At 43.2% G+C, this 20,230-nt stretch overlaps 1 protein-coding gene across 2 annotated transcripts; it reads left to right on the top strand.

Annotated features, from left to right (window-relative positions):
- The first annotated feature begins 257 nt into the window (after window positions 1–257).
- Window positions 258–18,329, top strand: prima1 (proline rich membrane anchor 1). 2 transcript variants are annotated; one of them, XM_034132661.1, is made up of 4 exons: window positions 258–380; window positions 8,481–8,622; window positions 10,933–11,065; window positions 16,080–16,316. In XM_034132661.1, exons 1-4 carry the CDS (start codon window positions 300–302, stop codon window positions 16,177–16,179), a joined length of 456 nt encoding a protein of 151 aa, XP_033988552.1. In that variant the 5' UTR covers window positions 258–299; the 3' UTR covers window positions 16,180–16,316. The 2 variants fall into 2 exon arrangements, with proteins under 2 accessions (XP_033988552.1, XP_033988473.1); XM_034132582.1 differs by lacking the exon at window positions 258–380 and adding an exon at window positions 6,538–7,652 and having other exon boundaries at window positions 16,080–18,329.
- Window positions 18,330–20,230: the final 1,901 nt, after the last annotated feature.

The raw sequence follows: 20,230 nt of genomic DNA, 5'->3' as shown, positions 1-20,230 counted from the left end.
TTAGGTTTAAACAAGAAAAATAGATGTTGCTCTCCAGTAAGTGCTTGAGGAAGTGTCTCTTGTACAAATGTTTCAGACAAACATAACAAAATCAAAAATAATTAGTCCCATTTACACATTTTTGTGTGACTGGTCCACTAGTAGGGTAATTAAATGAATCCAAACACACTGAATATTGGTGACTGCACGGTGGGTTTAGTCGGTATGGGTTTGATCACAACGTGCGTGTGTAGTTTCTGTCCATAAGGATGCTCAGGTCTCTCTGTCTCTGCTGCTTTGCTCCACAGTCCCAGGGCAGGATGGGGGACAACAATGTGACTGTGGAGGACCTGGTGTCCGTGGTACTGGAAGGGGCAGCAGCCGCACACACTCACACAGTGGTGAGAGCTCAGGTCCATTTTCAGAGTGTCTTTATCCGCAGTGCTGCGTCGACTGGACGCAGACAGAGTGACCTTTGCGTCATCATCATAACTCCTCTTCTTCTTTTCATTTTCACTGCCCGCACATGGCCCTGCAGGGTTCTTCTTTAATCCTGTATGTGAGTCGTCTCCTTTAGTTTGGGTCAATTTAGGTTCCTCCCAAAATGAGGCTGGTAGCTGGCGTTTCCTCATAGGCACCTGCTCCGTTGCGCCCCCCACCTTTTCGGCAGACTGAACATCCGAGCTGGCCTTCTCTGTGACCTTCACACTCTGGCTAGCGGTCCCCACAGGTTTGGCACACCCAAACTCAGCAGACCTGTGCGTGTGGCACCTGGGGACTCTGGAGTACTTCTGAGAGAAACGCTTCAGTTGTTTCTGCAGATATTTCCTGTGATCCACGGAGCGTCTGCAAGGAGCTGACTTGTCCAAGGCCGCTTTGATATCGCTGGAGGCCAAATTGACAAAATTCAGCAACGTCTTGACCTCACTGTCCGCGTTTGCCATTTTTGCATAGATTTGGATCAAATCAGTCCATGTTGGAGTTGTAGTCCACCATCAACATCTAAAGGAAAATCAGAAAACAAACTTAGGCTATGCATAATTACACATTATTCTTTATTTATATACATTATATTTTCAAGCGTAAATTAAATTAGATGCCTCTCAGTTAGTAATAATAACCCTTTACTCACCACTCCTGGATGAATCCCGCCACAGTCCAAGCTCAGACTTCTGTGGAGGCTGCAGTAGGAGCACTTCAACAAGTTGAATGAATATAAACTCCTTGTAGTTATGGTGCTTTCCTTGAACCAATCAGCGACCCCAGGCCCCTCACAATGCACCCCAATCAGCCTCCCCCGGTATCGAATTCTTCACCATTGCAAATTGTTGTCATGGAGACCTGGAAAAAGCCGCTGAGGGGATGCGATATTTCTCGGCGATTTCCGCGCGTTGGCCCAATATCTCCAGAAATCCTAAGTGTGCTTAAAATAAAATGAGTGCAAGTTTCACGGAAATATACCTGCATTCTGACTTATTCTGAACCATTTAAAGTTTAGTTTTTAACATGAATGCCCCTCATACCCTCCCCAGGAGTGATGTCAGCTGTAGGATTTGGTGAGGGGGGGATCTAAAGAGTGCATAACCATGGAAAGGGGCTTGAACGCTCAAGAATCTTGTCTTTCTGTTTGCCCCCTCAATCGAGCGACACAAAGGCTGAATTACTCATTCAAACCTCGCGGGACAAAGGGAAAGGAGCTGGATGGCACTCCTGCATTTGTAGTCAAACATTTAGAGACTTAAATCGAGTCGTCATGAAGGAGAAAGAGTCGGACAAAGCCCATAGAATTGCCATCAGCAAACATTTTCCTGTGTCATATTATGGGGTCTCCATGGCTCCCTCTGGCCCGCGGACAATAGCACAAGTTTGCACACTCGAATACTGTCACCCTGCCAACGGCAACAAGGGCCCAAACCAGGACAATCCCCAGAGAAAGCATGGGCTCCGCGGGGAAGGTTGCAATGGAGGAGGAAAGGGGACTTGTGAAATGCTAATTGAGCTTCATCCCCTTATTGAAGTGGAAAAAGAGTACCTATCGTCCCATTGAACAGCAGCAGAAGTGGCCTGAGATGTGAGGAAAAGTTTTTCTGGTAAGTAACACCACATACTTGTGCAGAATGTTGCCCTTAAAGCATATACTCTGAACCACTCTAGCACCAGGACAGAGGGTTTTTTAAAAACAATCTGCAGGCTGGAAGCTACAGGCCATTTGTTTGGAGTGAGCTGCAGCCAACATGATTGATTGCCTCATTCACTCAGTTTGGGGTTGTGTGAGGAGAGCCCTGAAGGTCTATATGTGCTCTGGCTGGTCTATCTTTTTCAGGCGGTGCATCCCTCTTGTTCTGAAGAGGCAATGGGACCCTTTTGTCCTCCTCTCTTCTTCTTTCCTTCACCTCTCTGTTCATCTGAAAAGGCCAATTAACAATGGGGCTCCCCTCCCCTGGCCTGCCACCCCACTCCTGTGCTTTTGAAGTGAAGGAGAAAGAGGAAGCATAGTGGCATCCATAAATCCCACAATGTGATGCTGTCCTTGTGGCAAGACAGGTGGACAGGATGTTTATCCAGCCTTTCAGATATTTGGAAGATTGAGCCGATTTAACTGAAAAACACTCAAATTACACATTTTACTTGCTTCTTTATGTACCTATCCACTCTAATCCAATTTAGGAGGGTCATGGGAGCTGCCACACACCAAAATACAACTATAAGTGTAACTTTTCACTGCTGCACCAAAGATTTGTAAGCTGCATTTTTTTGTATTATTAAACAGGCAAACTGCAATGTGAAAAGGCTGCAAACAGGGAGTGTTGATGGTCTCCTATGATGCACAGTAATGCTATAAACTAATGTGACATAAAATGTATATAGCAGAAGTCCAGTGGAGTTTTAATATGACTGAAAACTGACTCTGTCTGTATAGGTCCTTGGCAGAAGCGCTTCAAGGTGCAAACATTAGTGCACATGTTCTATTGTAAGCTATTTTATGTCCCCTCTATCACTTCTCAATCTGGATCTGGACAAATAAATAAAAATATGGTCATAGAAAAAGAGACCTTAGACCAAAGCTTTTTCTTTTTTTAAATATATTTAAATTGTGACAACGCAATAAAGGCTAGCCATAAAAGGAATACATGCAAACTAATTTACAATAAATAACTAGAAAATATAAAATGTAAATCTAGTAAAGCAAAAATTCTACTTGAAACAAAATGCACTTTCTGCCCTTTTAACAACTTAACTTATCCCGTTGAATGAATGTATAGTGCCCTAATGTATTGTCTTGCCATGCTTTCCCACTAGATGGCAATCTACCTCTACTATGATAGCTTGCCTTTTTTAAATAAATTTCAAATATACAGATCGTCAAGATAAATGCAGTGGAGTTAATAGTCTCTGAACATCAATATTCCTCAAATGACACTGGGTATTAAAAGCTCCATTTGTTGGATGCATGTAATATTTTGGGCTCTATTTGTTTGCAGAGTTGTTGATTAAGTATCTTTGCAGGAATAATCACACTGAAAGACCACAGTAATTTCATTAAGAGGTTTTCTTATCTGAGTTTAAAAGGGCTGTGATGTATGTTGTGGTAGATTGCTGCTAGTTGGAATGAGTTGAGGCAGCAGGAAGGAACCAGGAGGATGTAGTGCTTTCCTCTTGTCAGATAATCAATACTGGGACAGACTGTAGGAGAGGATGGATGAACTGAACTGCCAGGCACACCACGAAAAAACCAGGCTTGTTGTGCACTTTTTAGAAACTCTGGAAAATCTCTGCATTGTAAGCTCAAATGCAGTTCAGCAGCAGATGTGGATTTTCCACTCTAAAAGCCATTCACAGCTCTTGTGCATTAGCTCACCCCATTACTGCCTGTGAAGAGCGTTTTGATAGGCAAGAGATGTGATAAATGCTGAGCCGCATCAAAAGACTGTAGGGCTACAATCCATTGATGGTAAGCCAAAGTTGTTTGAATAGTTGGCTTAAATGCTGTTTGTGTTATTTGGAATAAGCAGGCTGTGACACATTTGGCTGTCACTTCTGCTATTTAAACCACCAGCAATACTTTCAAACAGAGGAGCACAACAAATGATTATGGATTTATGAAACATGAATAAGCAATGAGACTGACATACAACCCGAGCAGTGTTGGCTGAGCAGAGAAACTGACCTGCAAAGCTTCAAGCAGTTGAGGTGCCATGTTTTTTTAACAGGTAAAGGGCCGTTGCTGGTGCTCAACAACAAGATCCCTGTTGAAGCTAGTATGGAGAAAGAATAAAAACTGTGTAGGGACAAAGCATACATTTCTGTCACAATTGATCAAAGTGAGAAAATGAAAGTAATAAAATAGTCAAAAATGCCTATCGTCATTTCCTAAATCTCAAAGAAAGGTCTCAATAATGTCTTATAAGTCCAATCAACAGCCAAAAACATAAATATATACAGTGCATCCGGAAAGTATTCATACCCCTTAACTTTTTTCACATTTTGTTATGTTACAGCCTTATTTCAAAATTGATTAAATTCATTTTGTTTCTCAATATTCCACACATGATGACAAAGTGAAAACGTTTTTAAATATTATTTTGCAAACGTGTTAAATAATCAAATGAAATATCACATGTACATAAGTATTCACACCCTTTGCTTTGACACTGAAAATTGAGCTCAAGTGCATCCCGTTTCCACTGATCATCCTTGAAATGTTTCTATAACTTGATTGGAGTCCACCTGTGTTAAATTAAATAGATTTGACATTACTTGGAAAGGAACACACCTGTCTATACAGTATAAGGTCACACAGTTGACAGTGCACATCAGAGCACAAACCAAGTCATGAGGTCCAAGGAATTGACTGTAGACCTCAGAGACAGGATTGTATCAAGGCACAGTTCTGGGGAAGGGTACAGAAAAATGTCTGAAGCATTGAAGGTCCCAACGAGCACAGTGGTCTCCATCATTTGCAAATGGAAGATGTTTGAAACCACCACGGCTCTTCCTAAAGCTGGCCGCCCAAACCAAACTGAACATCGGGGGAGAAGGACCTTAGTCAGAGAGGTGACCAAGAACCCGATGGTCACTCTGACAGAGCACCAGTGTTCCTCTGTGGAGATGGGAGAACCTTCCAGAAGGACAACCATCTCTGCAGCACTCCACCAATCAGGCCTTTATGGTAGAGTGGCCAGAAGGAAGCACATGAAAGCCCCCATGGAGCACCTAGAGGACTCTCAGACCATGATGAAAACAAATTGTTTGGTCTGGTGAAAACAAAATTGATCTCTTTGGCCTGAATGCCAATCATCATGTCTGGAGGAAACCAGACCTGGCCAATACCATCTCTACAGTGAAGCATGGTGGTGGCAGCATCCTGGTGTGAGGGTGTTTTTCAGCGGCAGGAACTTGGAGACAGGATCAAGGGAAAGATGAATACAGCAGTGTACGGAGAGATCCTTAATTAAAACCTGCTCCAGAGCGCTCTGGAGCTCAGACTGGGGCGAAGGTTCACCTTTAAACATGACAACGGCCCTAAGCACACAGCCAAGATAACAAAGGAGTGGTTTCAGGACAAGTCTGTGAATGTCCTTGAGTGGCCCAGCCAGAGCCCAGACTTGAACCCGATTTAACATCTCTGGGGAGATCTGAAAATGGCTGTGCACCGACGCTCCCTATCCAAACTGATGGAGCGTGAGACAATCTGCAAAGAAGAATGGGAGAAACTGCCTATAAAAAGGTATGCTAAGCGTGTAGCATCATACTCAAGAAGACTTGAGGCTGTAATTGATGCCAAAGGTGCTTATTGAGTAAAGGGTGTGAATACTTATGTTTATGTGATATTTGAGTTTTTTATTTTTTATTAATTTGCAAAAATTATGGGGGTTTGTGTCTAGAATGTTGAGAAAACAAATACATTTAATCAATTTAGAAATATGGGTGTAACATAACAAAATGTGGAAAAAGTGAAGGGGTATGAATACTTTCCGGATGCACTGTATAACTCCCAATTACAAAATACCTTTTGAAGGTATAAATTGGTACACTTTGCAGCTTTTGGACAATCAACAATTATCACAATAGGCCTACTAATCAATACATTTTCTTATTGTGCTAATTGAGTTGATTAATAAAGTATCCAATTTTCGGTGCTAGGAGTAGTTAGTTGAATTATTTTGTTTTCTAATAGGATGAATAATTTCACTCGGATCCAAAACCATCCTTCTTATTTGCCTCCCTTATTTGCACCAAGATAAACACAGGGTTTTATTGCCACTGTCAGTTATGTGTTTTAGTAACTTCCACAAACTGAGAATGTCACGTTGTCTCTCTCTGTCCATGGCTGTGGGCTGTGGGGTAATTTCATAACTGTGCCTTGTGAAGAGTAGACCACCAACAATATTATGCAACTCTGCTCTTAAAAAACTACCCATTTCAGTCTGATTCTTTTTGCACTTTGGCCTAAAGCATCACATCCTATAAACCATTTCACCATGATGGTTTTAAAAAATAAAAATAAATAAAATGAAGCTCTGGTTGGAAAAGAAACATCTAATAAATATCTTATAAATGTCTTTGCAGTTGAGCATTAGCAGTGAATGCCAGGTTACATCAGTATTGTTTATCTCAACCTACTTCGGGACATTGGACCACTGAGTGTTCTTCTCGCAGGCACAAATCAAACATGCGGCAGTGTTTTCAGTCGGTAGGCGTCTCAAGCGCTCTCTCCATCTCTCTCTACTTGACTTTAATTCGGTCTTGTACGCGTCATCCTTATGGACTCGCCTCCACGCATTGTGGGCTATACTTTCTGCCTGGACCACTATTTAAAAAAAACAAATCCAACATAAACAAGCAAACACAAACAAACAGCTGACATTACCGACGCCTACATAACCACCTCCTGTGTTTTTTTTTAAGAGGAGGGGGGACTTTATGAGTAGCGGAGGGTGAATTTGTTTGAGCACACGCTGTCAGGATGAGCTGATGTGAGCGCTGCATCAAGTGCGCGGTGGTGATGCTCCCGTATAAATTGTATTTTGGCACAGAGGGGGATGCATCAGTTTAACCCTCGGCTCTGCCCTCCGGACTCGCCCATACAGTGTTCAGCCTAGATAAGTTGAGGGGATGTGTGATCCTATTGTGAGGAATCCTGCCGCACGATATTCCTGAGGATCTCTCTCTGTTCGCTTTTTTTCCCTTCAACTTCGATGGCTTGAGTGGCCCATTTGCACTCATGCTTGCAGCCGAGGAGGGATGTAAGGTACGGGCCATCTACCGCCCTCACATTGCACGGAGTAGCGGCGTGATTCAGGTCGCTATCTGAGTGCCAATAAGAACAAAACTACTTTCGAGATGTGAATTATCGAGATTGCTACTCATTCCACCGGCTCGCCTGTCCTATGCTATCGACAACGGGATTTCAAGAGGAAAATGATTGTGGCATAAACTATTTCTGGAGACGCTTGTCACAGATATCGCCGCTGAACTGGACAGGGTGGATGGTTATTTCCCAAACAGTTCAAGCCTATGTATACTGCATTTATTTGTTGGAACCCCTGCCTAGTATCTTCGAGAACAGCGCAAGAGGAATGCTGGTCCAAGATCTAATGCCATTTACTTTAAGTTTTTGGCCTTTTTTCTTCGGTCATTGCCTTCTCTCACTGTTTTTACTCTCATGCCAGGTAAGGATCAGGTTCAGCCACTCCACTTAGTCAATTTACGCATGAGATTATGTCACACTATAATGTAACTGGAGTTGATTTACTGATGGATAACAACTGTATAACTGATTGATTTTTTTCAAGAAACTTATATACTCATTATATTATTATAATATGCAATGCAGTGCTTTGTTTGTTTACACCAGATGTTGAGATCACCAGTTCACCTGTGTTTAGGAAATACTGACAGGCATGCATGTGTAGAGTTTCCAGCAAGAAATATAGCTATGCACACACACGCTTTTCTTTTGTAGTGGGAACATGGAGTAGCCAACTGTGTTTTTGATAACAATATCCCACCAGGATCCCTGCATCAGGCATATGTTAGTGATGAGTATTCTAACCTCTGCCCCGCGCTGCTGCCTACAGATAGTGGTGAGCTGTTGTTCACACGCACGCAGTGTTGCCAGGGTTCATGTGTAATGTGATCTGCTTGAGTTTCCAAGTCCACCCACGCACACTCCTCGGGGCAGCCTGCTGCCCACTCTGTTGGTGGGTGGTTTCTTACAGGGAGCGTGCTGCAGCCATAGACCCGATACTATTCTGCATGTACTACATACACAGCAGCCCCGGTGACAACAACACTGTGATAGGAAAAGAATGCAGAGAGGATATCCACAGGGCTGCTAACTGAGAGGCTGCTGAGTGTTCAAGCCTCTCCATTTGTGATGCACAGTGTTGTGCTGATGGCACTCACGAGTAATGCACTGAAGGACAGTGCCACAGTAATTTCAATGTCTCTCTCCCTCTCCCTCTCTGTCTCTTTCTCTTTCTCTTCCTCACCATAAGGGAGAACTCCAGAGGTCATGCTCACAGACTGTGGCGGAGAAAGTTAGCGAACAGTGCCAGCTGGCATGCCACTGTAGAAGATACCCCCCCCTTCCTCCTCCGCCACCTCCTCCGCCTCCTCCACGGCTACTGGGCACCACAGGTAGGACTCCCAGCTCTCACTCCCAGGTTTCACACATGTCTCGCTCCAAGTCGGCCTGTCTCACTCTGAGTCTGCACTCGCCCCACAGTAGGATCTCATTCCAAGCCAAACGCAGGTGTCAAGCAACTGGCTAATCTGACCGTTTTGACGTGAAGTGTTTCCTTTTATGCTCAAAAAGAAAAATATACCATCAACCCCCTGAGATAACTGTGCGAGCCCCCGTGCATGGGCACTGTTTTGCACATGTGTGTCTGTGCGTGTGATAGAGCCAGCAGGATGTTGACAGCTGAACACAGGACTCATTTATGCCGGGTCTGACCTCCGGGAGTACCCAGCTGCCTGTGAAATCCATGCCCGCTGGGCTGTCAAGCTCAGAGTTTCAGTGGTGGGTTTCCCCCGGAGGACCCCTGATTAAAACACAGATGAGTTAATTCAATTAGCTTTAATTTGTTAGAGATAAGCATCTAATGAACCAACCATCTAGTTTAAGCTTCATTTTGAAGTTGAGCTGGCGGCAATGAGGGTGTGTGTGTGTTGTTTACAACAAGCATACACGTATATCTGTGAGGAACTGCTGCCTGTTGCAGCAGTTTTCCATCCGACACTCCCTCTGAGATGGTAAATCCATTGACAGATAGGCAACCATATTTCATAAGGCTGCTTGCTGAAAGTTGATATGATTTGTATAAGGTCTCAAACACCTTAATGAACAGTGTGTTGATATGAGACAGGCGTTGCTGATGATGCAGCCATTCTGAGCTATTACTGTGACTCTTAAGAATCACTCACCCTGAGCCCTTAATGTTATGAGATGGGAGGAGCACTTAATCATCAGTCTCACCAGGCAGCAGTGTAAAGGTTTTAATCAATCACTTCCAATTATTTATTTCTGTCTGGTCAATTTTTAAATAGACCTTTTTCCCCCCTGACTCAACATGTGAGATACCTATCAAGAGTTATAGACCCTTCTCCAAATGTTGGTCACTGCATAAATGCTGTCAGGATCCACTGACTGTAAGCGAAGGTGGGAGTTTGAATGCCCAATTACAGACAGTGCTCGAGTGGAACTGTGAAAGCTGCATCCATAAACAGCGGCGCATCAGGATAAATATGATAAGCAGGCCAATTTTTATTCCTTTTTAACTTTACACAGAAATGTTTGCAGAGGGTGGAGACGCCATGAATAATTCACTTAAAGGGAGTTTTTTTCTTCAGTTTTCAATTTAATCTATACAGGCGCATAATTACCCTGATCTTCCTTCCGTAGCCCAATTTGCAGAGCAGTTAAAGCTGAAATCCTGCCTTTAACCGTAGTCTTTAAAAATGCAATGAATATGCATAGCTAAAACTGGGACAATGGCTGAGATCTTATCTATCTGCTTGAAGTCTTTGAAAAAAAGTGATACAATTGGCACTGTAACTTAAGTCTATATGTGTGCTAAAAATGGTTTCCAAAGTTCTTTCAAAGGAGTGTGCTATATCACAATGAAGTAGATTCTTACACTGACTGAATTAAATCCTACAGCCGTTGACAAAACGCAGGATTAAAATGGAAATTTGGCTGAGAGGAGGTTTTAAATTCACTGACGTAGTGTGCTGTACCGGGGAAGGCCGTGAGTTGTTATTTGCTTCTTAGAAATATGCTGTGTTGGAAAATAGTCCACAGCATTACTAAGGAGTAGTTGTTGCCATGGTGTAAACCCTTCCTCCCATTCATAACAACATACCTGTCAATGCAGGAGCTACAAGTTTGTTATTATATACAGCACAGAGTATTTTCTCAGGAGCACAAAACTGGAACAAACCGGCATTCATTGATTGATAGATATGCACATGACTAAACTGATTTATAGATGCTGGGAGAGCATCAAACGCTGCAGAAAGAGAAGAGAGAAGTTTTGCATTACAGATACGAAGTTGCTGATGCACATAATGTTATACAACATTCCTGGTGAGTGGTCTTACACCACAGATCTGATGTAGAAAGAGCAGGAGGTTCCTGCAACAGTAATTGGTGTGGACAAGAGTGCTGGTGTACGGAAGGCTGATGGGACCTTAAATGATTCATGGTGTCGGGTTAGATATCTTTGAACGTTGAACCTAAGACCTACAGAACAGACGAGGACACAACTTCTTCCAAACTCAGAGACCTGGGAGGAAAAGTTGTATAACGCAATCACTAAAAAAAACTCAAGTCATTGTTTTATCTTAAGGGTTGAGCTCTCATAAATGTTTTTTCATTATTTTTCTGATTTATTTTGTTTCCGACTCTCTCCTCCTGCCCCCTCTTCTTCTCTCTCTGTTTCTCAGTGCCAGAGCCCATGGAGCCCTCGTTGAGGCCCTGGTGGATGGAGATGGACATCGTAGTGCTCGGAACGGTGGGCTGTGCCTCAGTGGTCTTCCTCCTCTCAGCCATCATCATCTGCTACAAGGCCATCAAGAGGTTGGATGTTACTCTTGTCTTGTTCTGTTCTTGTAGTATTTCAGTAAGACCTTTGAAATATTTTGGGAGGACAAATTGAAATAGGATCTATCACAGGCAGGCTACCCAACACATCATGTGTAATCTGACTCATGTTTAGACTGTACTATCCCTCCTGCCTGTGTGTGAGGCTACGCTGACCCTGTCATCACCCAGCTGGGTCACACTGAGGTCAGAGGTTAGATAATGGACTGGGTTGTAAATGTCACTGAGAAAGATCCACTACACTGAGTCGCCCGGAAACATCATATAAATTAATTTATCGAGGCGCATTATGATCCGGCTTTAAAATATACTGTGTTGATTTCTAATTTGCATAAGTTTCTAAAGCTTTCTAAAACAGCAGCTGGATTCATGAAAGCGAGAGGCGAGCAGAGGAATCCCAAGACGCCGCTGTGGCAGCGGGAAATATTTCTCCCATTTGGCTTATTAGAGAAAAGACTGCGTGAGGTTTTAGACTGCAGCACAACCCAGACCCAATTCTCTGTGTGACATTCAGGCAGCACCGTCTCACACATGCACTCTGACATCCACAGTAATGTTCGCAGACATTTTACACACTCGCACACACGTCCATATCGTGCGAAGCACTGCGCACATGCAGGGATTTGTGTTCACCCATCCATAAACTCACAACATCTTTACATACATAGATACATCATGTTGGCATATTTACACACTCTATAAAATGGCTATAAACATTGACTCTCCACACACCCATGTGAAAACAGCCAAGGATGTATACGCTAAATCAGGGAGCTACTTCTATCTTTTATTTATGTGTATTTAAATTGATTTAATAGCATACCTTGGAATTGTATTAAGCCTGTATGCCACATATGGCTTTCCTCAGCAGAACTCTATTTCTCCTTTCTTTAAACAACAAATAGGCAAAGTCAGGCAGTGGAAGTAATGGGTGGTTGGCTCAGGAATTCATTATGGCAATTCTCCAGCCCCCTGTGTAGCCAAGGGGCACCTTTTTTAATGCAGCAGTGGTAGAAAAGTGTTGTTGCAATACAGGCTCTAGCCCCAAACCCAAGTCATTATTTATGAATTAATTTGCGCAGTCATTCAGTCGCAGGCAACATCTTTTATACATGCAAGCGGGTCGTGTCCTGAAGCTCTGTGGGCTCTAGACTGCAGACTTTGTGCCACGCCAAGCTGCCCTCTCTGAGAAGGGAGAAATACACAGGTCCAGCCAGACTGGCCTCATTAGACATTCATTAGTCACCAGCCAATAAGAGAGCAGTCCAGGGAAAAATGGGATCCCTTTAACATTTGTCACGGATGCTCTAATCATCCATCGTTCCTGAGCGGAAGGCAGAGGAAACAACACAGCGAAAAGGACAGACAAATGTTGTCTACGAAAGCAAGTAAAGGCAGTAATTGAGCGTCCGAGTCAATAACAATGTGAGAGAGGGTTTGTCAGTGAGAATAACATGGCCAGTTATATATAGCGCTTGCAGCCCCTCAGTGCTTCGGGCTTTCCCAATGAAAATCAGCTGGACGAGGGCCAGGGCCTGCCTGAGCACCACAGACAGCAGAGGAGCTAGCTCTGCGGGTCCCAGCCCTGCTGGCCTTTTGTTATTTTTTATAATCTTTGTCTGCCAGTCATGTGTCTGAAGCAAACGGGCTAGGATGGAAAAACACTTCCATACAATTCTATTCAGAGTCCACAGCACCAGGGAGGCTGGTGCGTGCAAGCATTGAGGAGAGGATTCAGACACACGCTGCGTTTCAGTGTTGCTGTGCCATCCGAAGCTAAAGACATGATGCTGCAGTCCAGGCTGTCAGCCGTCCAAGAAGCCAAAACAAACAAAACTCAGACCAAGTGACTAATGAAGCTAGAAGCATTTCCCAATCACTTTCCGCTCGGGGAGGCTTGTCCAAAGACGGATAATACATCACAGCTGCTCTATCCAAGGGCAAAGAGAATATCCAAAATACAATACAAGGGAAATACTTGTCAGGCAAAATGGTTAAAAATTCAATATTTACTAATACATTATTAATCTCCTCTGTTTTATTTGAAAAATTACTACACCAGCACCATTAAAACCGGCGACAGATTTTTACAGTCTGTTTATTATGTGTTTTCTTTTAACCATAGCATGTTACTCTAATTTCCAGATGGCTAGAGTAATTGTAAACAGCTCAACACATGTCCCAATTTCGCCACGATCCATTCCCCAAACTTCAAACAGGAATGTGCGCTGTGATTGCACAGCTTTGATATGAAATATTCATCTAACCTGTGAAATGTTGTGTTGCCACCTGCCATGTGTCAACAGCATGGCATCTATTATTGAAGGCCTGGGTAGAGGTCGGCTTGAGGCCCTGTGTGGTGGCCCAGAGCGACATGGTCAGTCTGAGCGGAGATTACAACAAACAGGGCCAGAGCACCTTCCAGCAGGCCTAAGTTCACCAGCGACAGCATTTTACAACGTAGTGGAAGAAATACAGACCTGGCAAAAGTTATAAAATAATTGGTGAGATGCAAGGACGCTGCATAACTTTTAACGAACATTGACCTTGTTGACTTTTTATTCCAAGTGGTAGAATTCCCAGACTGGCTGTAAACACTGCCGTCTGTCCCTTAGAGAAAACGTTGGTATATCCCAACTCCCCTAGCTGCATCTGCATCGGCCAATCATCTCCCCCGCAGCGAAATGTGTTTCCATCCTGAGGCTGGGCGGTTTCTATTCTGAGGTTTTCCCCGGGTCCCATGGGGACACCGGAAGCAGCATCTGTCCTATATGGCCGCCATGTTTCCCTGGTGTCCTCAGCCCTGTGACCCCGCCCAGCTGACAGAGTCCCACAGGAAGTCTTAGTCATCATTGCCACATGTTTTGTTTACAACTTTGCTCAATGCCATTGGCTCAGATCATCTGCAACAGCCCCAACAACTCCATGCAGTTTGCGAAGTTCAAAAATCTGGCATTTATTTTCATCTTCTTTAAAACCGCAATGTCCAGGGTTAGATTATGGCCATGGGACCTTATTTTCATGTCATACCCCTCTTTCTCCCTCCCCGTTTCTAAACTGTCAAATAAATACGAAAATGCACCAAAAAAGAGGAACATTTAAGAAATAAATTGCAAAAATAAATCATGACAATAGAGTCAAAGTCAGGGGATCATAAACGTCGGTAGGATTCGTCCTCCGGGGACAATGAATGTGTGCAAAATGTCAGGTGTTGAGATATTTCAGTGTGGCACAAAGCCAAGGGCTGACAGACTCAAATTGCAATTCCTATCCATGCTGCTCGCATAGCAGAGCAGCATGGATAAATGACAGAGGAGGCATGCAAGTGTTTATTATTTCGACCCCATTGTGACAGTTCTTATTTTTTTGAGTGAATCTTTAAAGACTGGTAAAGACTCTGAGAGTGACTTTGTTGACAGATGAGAGTTTCTGGAACACAGGAGATGGAGGTTCACAGGGCTGAAATGACAGCTGAAAAACAGCCAAGACAGGAGCCGTTTAAAAACCTGACAGCAACAAGACGTTTGAATAATAGGTGTGGCAAAAACAGACCGGCGAAAGTGCACGGGAGAAACGAGAAAAGACAGCAGACCAATTTAGTTGACAGCAGGCAACAAATGAGCATGTGCACAAAAAAACATCACCCTAATTGTACATTTACAAGACTATCAATCATATTATGTCCAAGAAATGGCACAAAAAAATGACCTAACAGAAATTGAAAGATTTTACATAAGCCGTCCATTTTTATTTAGAGTGTAAGACAGTCTGTCAATGACATGAGGTGGCATAATGCAATCCAATGTTTAAGCATATCAAAAATGCAGCAATTTTAAAGCTCACAATGTTTGCATTTCACTTCCTTTTACTGAGATCTTAAAGGAGAGAATACAACACAATCTTACACAACAGCAGCAGAAAAATGCTGTCCTGAGGCTTTGTATTTTCTTTGCTGAACTTTCATTGTATAATGGCTAAAATGCATCTAGGCTGCAGCAGCTAAACCTCATTAGTTAAATTGAGCAACATTGGATTTTAATGTTTACAAATTAAATGTATTGCTTGGTAGAAAACTAATGTGTTGTTTCTTATCTCAAAGGGTACACAGTCTTTTTATTAATATATTTAAGAGTGAATCCTCCTCCCTCTTCCACAGTCCAACCAAAAATTAAACATAACAAACCGTAGTATTGGGTTACATGATGAGCTCATCTCACCCTGTAAGGATTCCCTCGCGGCACGATGCCCGATAAGGGAAAAAGATTTGTGCTGGACTGGACTGAGAATGACTGTCAAAGTTGCACTGGCCAGCCAGAGCTTTCAGAGCAGAGGAGAAAAGAGGAGACGCTGAACTAAGATGTCGCTCAAGGGTCCTCTGTGGCAATGAAGGCATAGTACAGTGTTGAGTGGGACAATGACTGTACTAACTGTATTCAGATCTGTCTCCGAGTTACATAAGCCCGAGCAGGGGAGAGCAGCTGAGGGGGTCGGTGCAGAAGACACAGTACACTGGACAAATATAATAACCACAAAGGCACAGAGTAATGCATGAAAAGAATGATACTGCTCTTCAGTAGAAGCAAGGATCATGTGTTGCAGCTAGTGTGCACCAGAACGTACTCAAAGAAAGGACAGAGTACTACCCCCTGTTTGGAGGAGTATATGTATCGATGTTATTCCCAAGTTGTTTTGACAGCCACACAAATATTCATTACTTAGGGGGAAGATTGCATCTACCAGTCAGGGTAGGTAATTGCTGTATCCCCTGCGTTGCAATGTTTATTTTCCTCCTGTCTCCTTGCAAAAGTGACCTTTGAACATTTTCCTTATTAGAAAGGATTGCTGAGAGCAGAGCAGCGCAAAAAAATCAAATCAGCCTAAAGGTTAACAGTCTAGAAAACTCTGTTTAATGACATGGCCTTCAGCTGAGGGTAAATGTAACGTCTTGTCAAGGAATTTATCTTGACTTTATGAAAATGTTTATTTGCAGGAAACCACTACGAAAGGAGGAGAACGGGACAAGTCGCGGGGAATATGCCATGAGCATCCGTAACAAGAAGGCCATTGGCACGAACAACACTGTGGTATAGACTGTCTCCAGATAGACACAGGAAGTGACATCACAATTACCGTCTCTCACCTAAACCCCCCCCGAATACAACAATCCCCTCTCACCCAGAATGCAACAGGGTTTTACCCGAGGTTTTCCAATAGGTTAACCGTCCCCTCTTTGCTTGGCATGTTGCCCGGACTGAAGACACCATTCAGCTCAAGAGGAGCTGCAAAAGATGGAAGGAAAAAAAATCAAGGCAGAAAGGACGGAGTGAAAAATCCACAAACCCCCATGGTGTCGAAAGTGGCACAGCAGGCTGAACATTATGCTCTTAGTAACAGCAAGTGTTGCTGACAGGCTGGTTGGCTGCTGGCTGGAGAGGGACTGTCTGCCAGTCGGCCGCAGATCCAGACCTCACACACTGTTGACATCTGCAAAGGAACAACAGACAATACAGCACCCAGGACAGGAGAGGCCCATCATACACAATAAATAACGTGCATGCAGTTTTTACAGAGAATGCAACATTTTTTTATATTCAAGTCCCAACACTGTCCATCTTTTGTTCTGCATTTTTTGAGACGGATGCTTTGTGAGAGGCATGTTGTTCCTGACGGTCCTGGCTCAGATGTGGATTCATATGACTATGCAATTTAAAGAAATCCATATTGAAAAGAAAAAGAAGAGCAACGACATCAACAAAGGACGTTGTGGTTATTTTACCATGCCAAAAATGCTCAATGTAATATACTTCAGTCATTCATCCATTTATTTGTTCAATTTAATTACTTATCTACCTTTTGAATTTATTTTTCTACTTAAAGGAAAAAAAAACCCTGTCTTGTAAGTTACTCATATCTTTACAAATCTCAAACATCTTGATGAATTATTTTTATTTCTTGATAGCTCTGTTTTTTAAGTGAATAATTTATAAACCGTATAATTCATTTGTGATGCTCCGATGCTTTAAGCCTGCTGTCAGTTTGTTGAGACACTGATGCAGAAAACGCGCTTGCTCTGCAAAGAGTTTTTGTACCAGTTGTTTTGTCTCTGGGTGTTTGATATGCTTTTCTCTGTTTCCCTGAGACTTCAGAAGTCAGTGGTCTCTTTGTGTCTCTATATGTGAATGTGTGTTTTCTGAACATTATTTCTGTGCTGCATCATAATGGCAGTTTCCATTGTTGATTAGTTATCTCAAAGCAAGCTCCCCACTACAAGTTAAACCTGCTCACACAAGTCGTTCGGTTGTTTCAGAGTCTTGGGGTCAGCGAGATGCCCACAGCCGTGCTTTGTTTGAATCTTTATTTTTCCATCTGTCAAGTAGGGCTTAGCTCATCGCTATAGAAACAGGGGACATGAGCCCAGGGCTGACCTTGTGACTGGTGAGAGACAGGAGACTTAGCCAATAGCCAGAGATCAGGTTGCACAGAGGATGGCCTCAGCAGGGATGTGTGTGTGACTCAGTGCTGTCACCGGCATCCTCCACATCCCCGCTGGAAAAACACAACTGAGCTGAACTGGAGCATCACTCAACGCTGCTCTGCTTTTATAAATTAAATCTGCGTGTGTATGTGCGTGCATGTGTGAGGGCGTGTTTGTGTGTGTGTCTATCTGTCTGTGAGTGTGCATGCGGATGAGTGTACTCAGTGAGAGTGGGCTGTGCTCTGTGGCTGTCAGTTAAGTATAGATATTGGCTAAACTGTGGACATTTGGTAAAACACATGCTTGCATCTAAAACATGCACATATATTAGCTACCAGTATACCCCACCATGTACCTATATGAGAGAAATGATGGATGCATGAATGTAAATATCCATAATTAAATATCTGCCTTATGGACTGTTAATTAATGTACAGTGTAACAGAACATATGTTTATACATAGTTAAACTTAAACAATGTGCTACCATTTAGAATAATGTCAATGTTGTCATGTTGATGGAGCAAGCCATTCATGTATATATGGCAATCAATAGTACATACACAATTTATGCATTATACCAAACAGATAGAAAGATGTGCATAAGTTGATTTCATTGCTGAGTTTTTCAGTTGTAAATAAAACTGTACATAACAACAGACCCACAGCCTATTGTGTTTAAGAGGTATATGTACACATTGAGATCTGTTATTATGTTATGGCAGACAAACTGGCCGTCTGTGATAAAAACGAGATGTTATATTTAGCCTGTTCCCGTCCTGTCTGTGTTGTTTGGTCCACGTCTTGGGCAGAGATCTGTGCTGTCCATGTCCCCCCCCCCCCCCCCCCCCCCCCCCCCCCCCCCCCTCCTGCAGTGGAGGACATGTTCTCAGTCTGTCTCACACAGTGCATCTGTAATGAACTGCTCTCCGTGGGGCCTAATGACGCAAACAAGAAAAACTTGTAGGTTGCATATTGTGCTCGCTCTGGTCTCGGTAAAATGCTCATGTGACAAAAAAATGTGTTAAGGATTTCTGCAGCTCAAGCAAGAACACAAGTTACTTTTACAAAATAAGGGTTTTAACAGGAAGTTAAAAGATGGTAGTAGATTCTGAAACACCTCTGTGAAGTGGTTTCCTTCTTACATTAAATTGTATGGACATGTTCCCATTTTAATTTGCACATTTGAATGATGTGAAACAAACAAGGGGGACAAACCTGTACTCCACAGGCTGATGCAGAGGAGCACTGAAGAGGAATGTCAATGAATTATAATGTGAATGAGGGACCGTAGAGTTTGCCTGCCCTGCTTTAGATGTGCTACTTGATGGTAATGCCAATGGACACTCTGAGCAATTTAAACATTCATGCATTGTCCAGCCAGGGCGCTGTGAATTTCACTGTTATAAAAGCAATGTGACAGCACTAGGCGGGGGGACCAGAGATTGTCACTGTCTCAACAAGCTTTACGAGGCTCTCAGAAGGTATTTCCATAGAGCAAAGTGGCACTGATACACACATTCCTAAAAGTATCTGGAAATTGTTACTGTACAAAACTAGCAGCATGTTGGAGACTCTTTAATCAAGAAATGTGACTAATGTACACACCTGGTGTTACACCATGCTGATGAATGCATGTGTGTGTTTGTGTGAGAGCCCGAAAAGTCCTTTCAAAGCTGACCTTCACAATCTGTGAGGACCCACTCACACCCTCTCTGCCTGAGAGGCCTTTGGTCAGCGTTAATTACCCTCACTACCTCCAGCTGCCTGCTCATCAGGTCAGCGCTCCCATATGGTCCTCCAGGAGGCAGCAGGCAGGGGCGGGGAAAGTGCTGGATACCTGTGGGACACTGATTACATAAGCTGCTGCTAATGAGAGAGGTTCTTTGGAAAAGGGCTGCGAGTTCAAACGATCACAACGGTGGCAGTGGCTGACAGATGCAACCCCAGAGCAAGGGGGACTTGATTGAACACACAGACACACACACACCTGTGCACATGCTGAGACAGACACACACACACACACACACACACACACACACACACACACACACACACACACACACACACACCACTTTAAAAGACAAACACTCACAGAGGCACACAGCAGGAGAGGGGCTCTTTGATGAGCCAAGACTAGAGGTTGATGAGCAGGGGCACTGCAGCCTGATTCAGCTAGCTTGGGGTCACCGGGGAGTGTGTGTGAGTGTTTGTGTGTGCATGTTCATTAGTCACATTGTGTGGTATCATTACACTAGTGACTCATTTGGTCCACACCTCTCAACATGGGTCCTTTTACACACGCAGTGACTAAAAGAACATAAAAAAAATATATACATGCAAATCAAATTTGACTTATTTTTGTCCGATAAACCAATTTCTTCTCGCAAAAATACATTTATATCATCAGATCTAATTCATCCTAAAGCTTGATAATGAAATCCTTGCAGCAGCGAAGATCAAAACAGAGATTAATGTGCTGTTCGGCTTTCTAGCCCTGCTGTCATGTCATCTGTTATTCTCAGACAAGAGCTTTGTGGTAATGCGGTTAGACCTCACAACAATGCTTAATCACAACAAACCACATTAGGCCAAAGGTAATTGTGTTTGCTTGGTATATGCGTGGGCCAATCTGTTTCGCTGCTGCCAATGAAGAAGGGAATGGAC

This window comes from Trematomus bernacchii, unplaced genomic scaffold (assembly GCF_902827165.1).
Source record: "Trematomus bernacchii unplaced genomic scaffold, fTreBer1.1, whole genome shotgun sequence".
NCBI lineage: Eukaryota > Metazoa > Chordata > Actinopteri > Perciformes > Nototheniidae > Trematomus > Trematomus bernacchii.
Note: the sequence above shows the minus strand (reverse complement) of the source record. Positions and strands in the feature narration are given on the sequence as shown.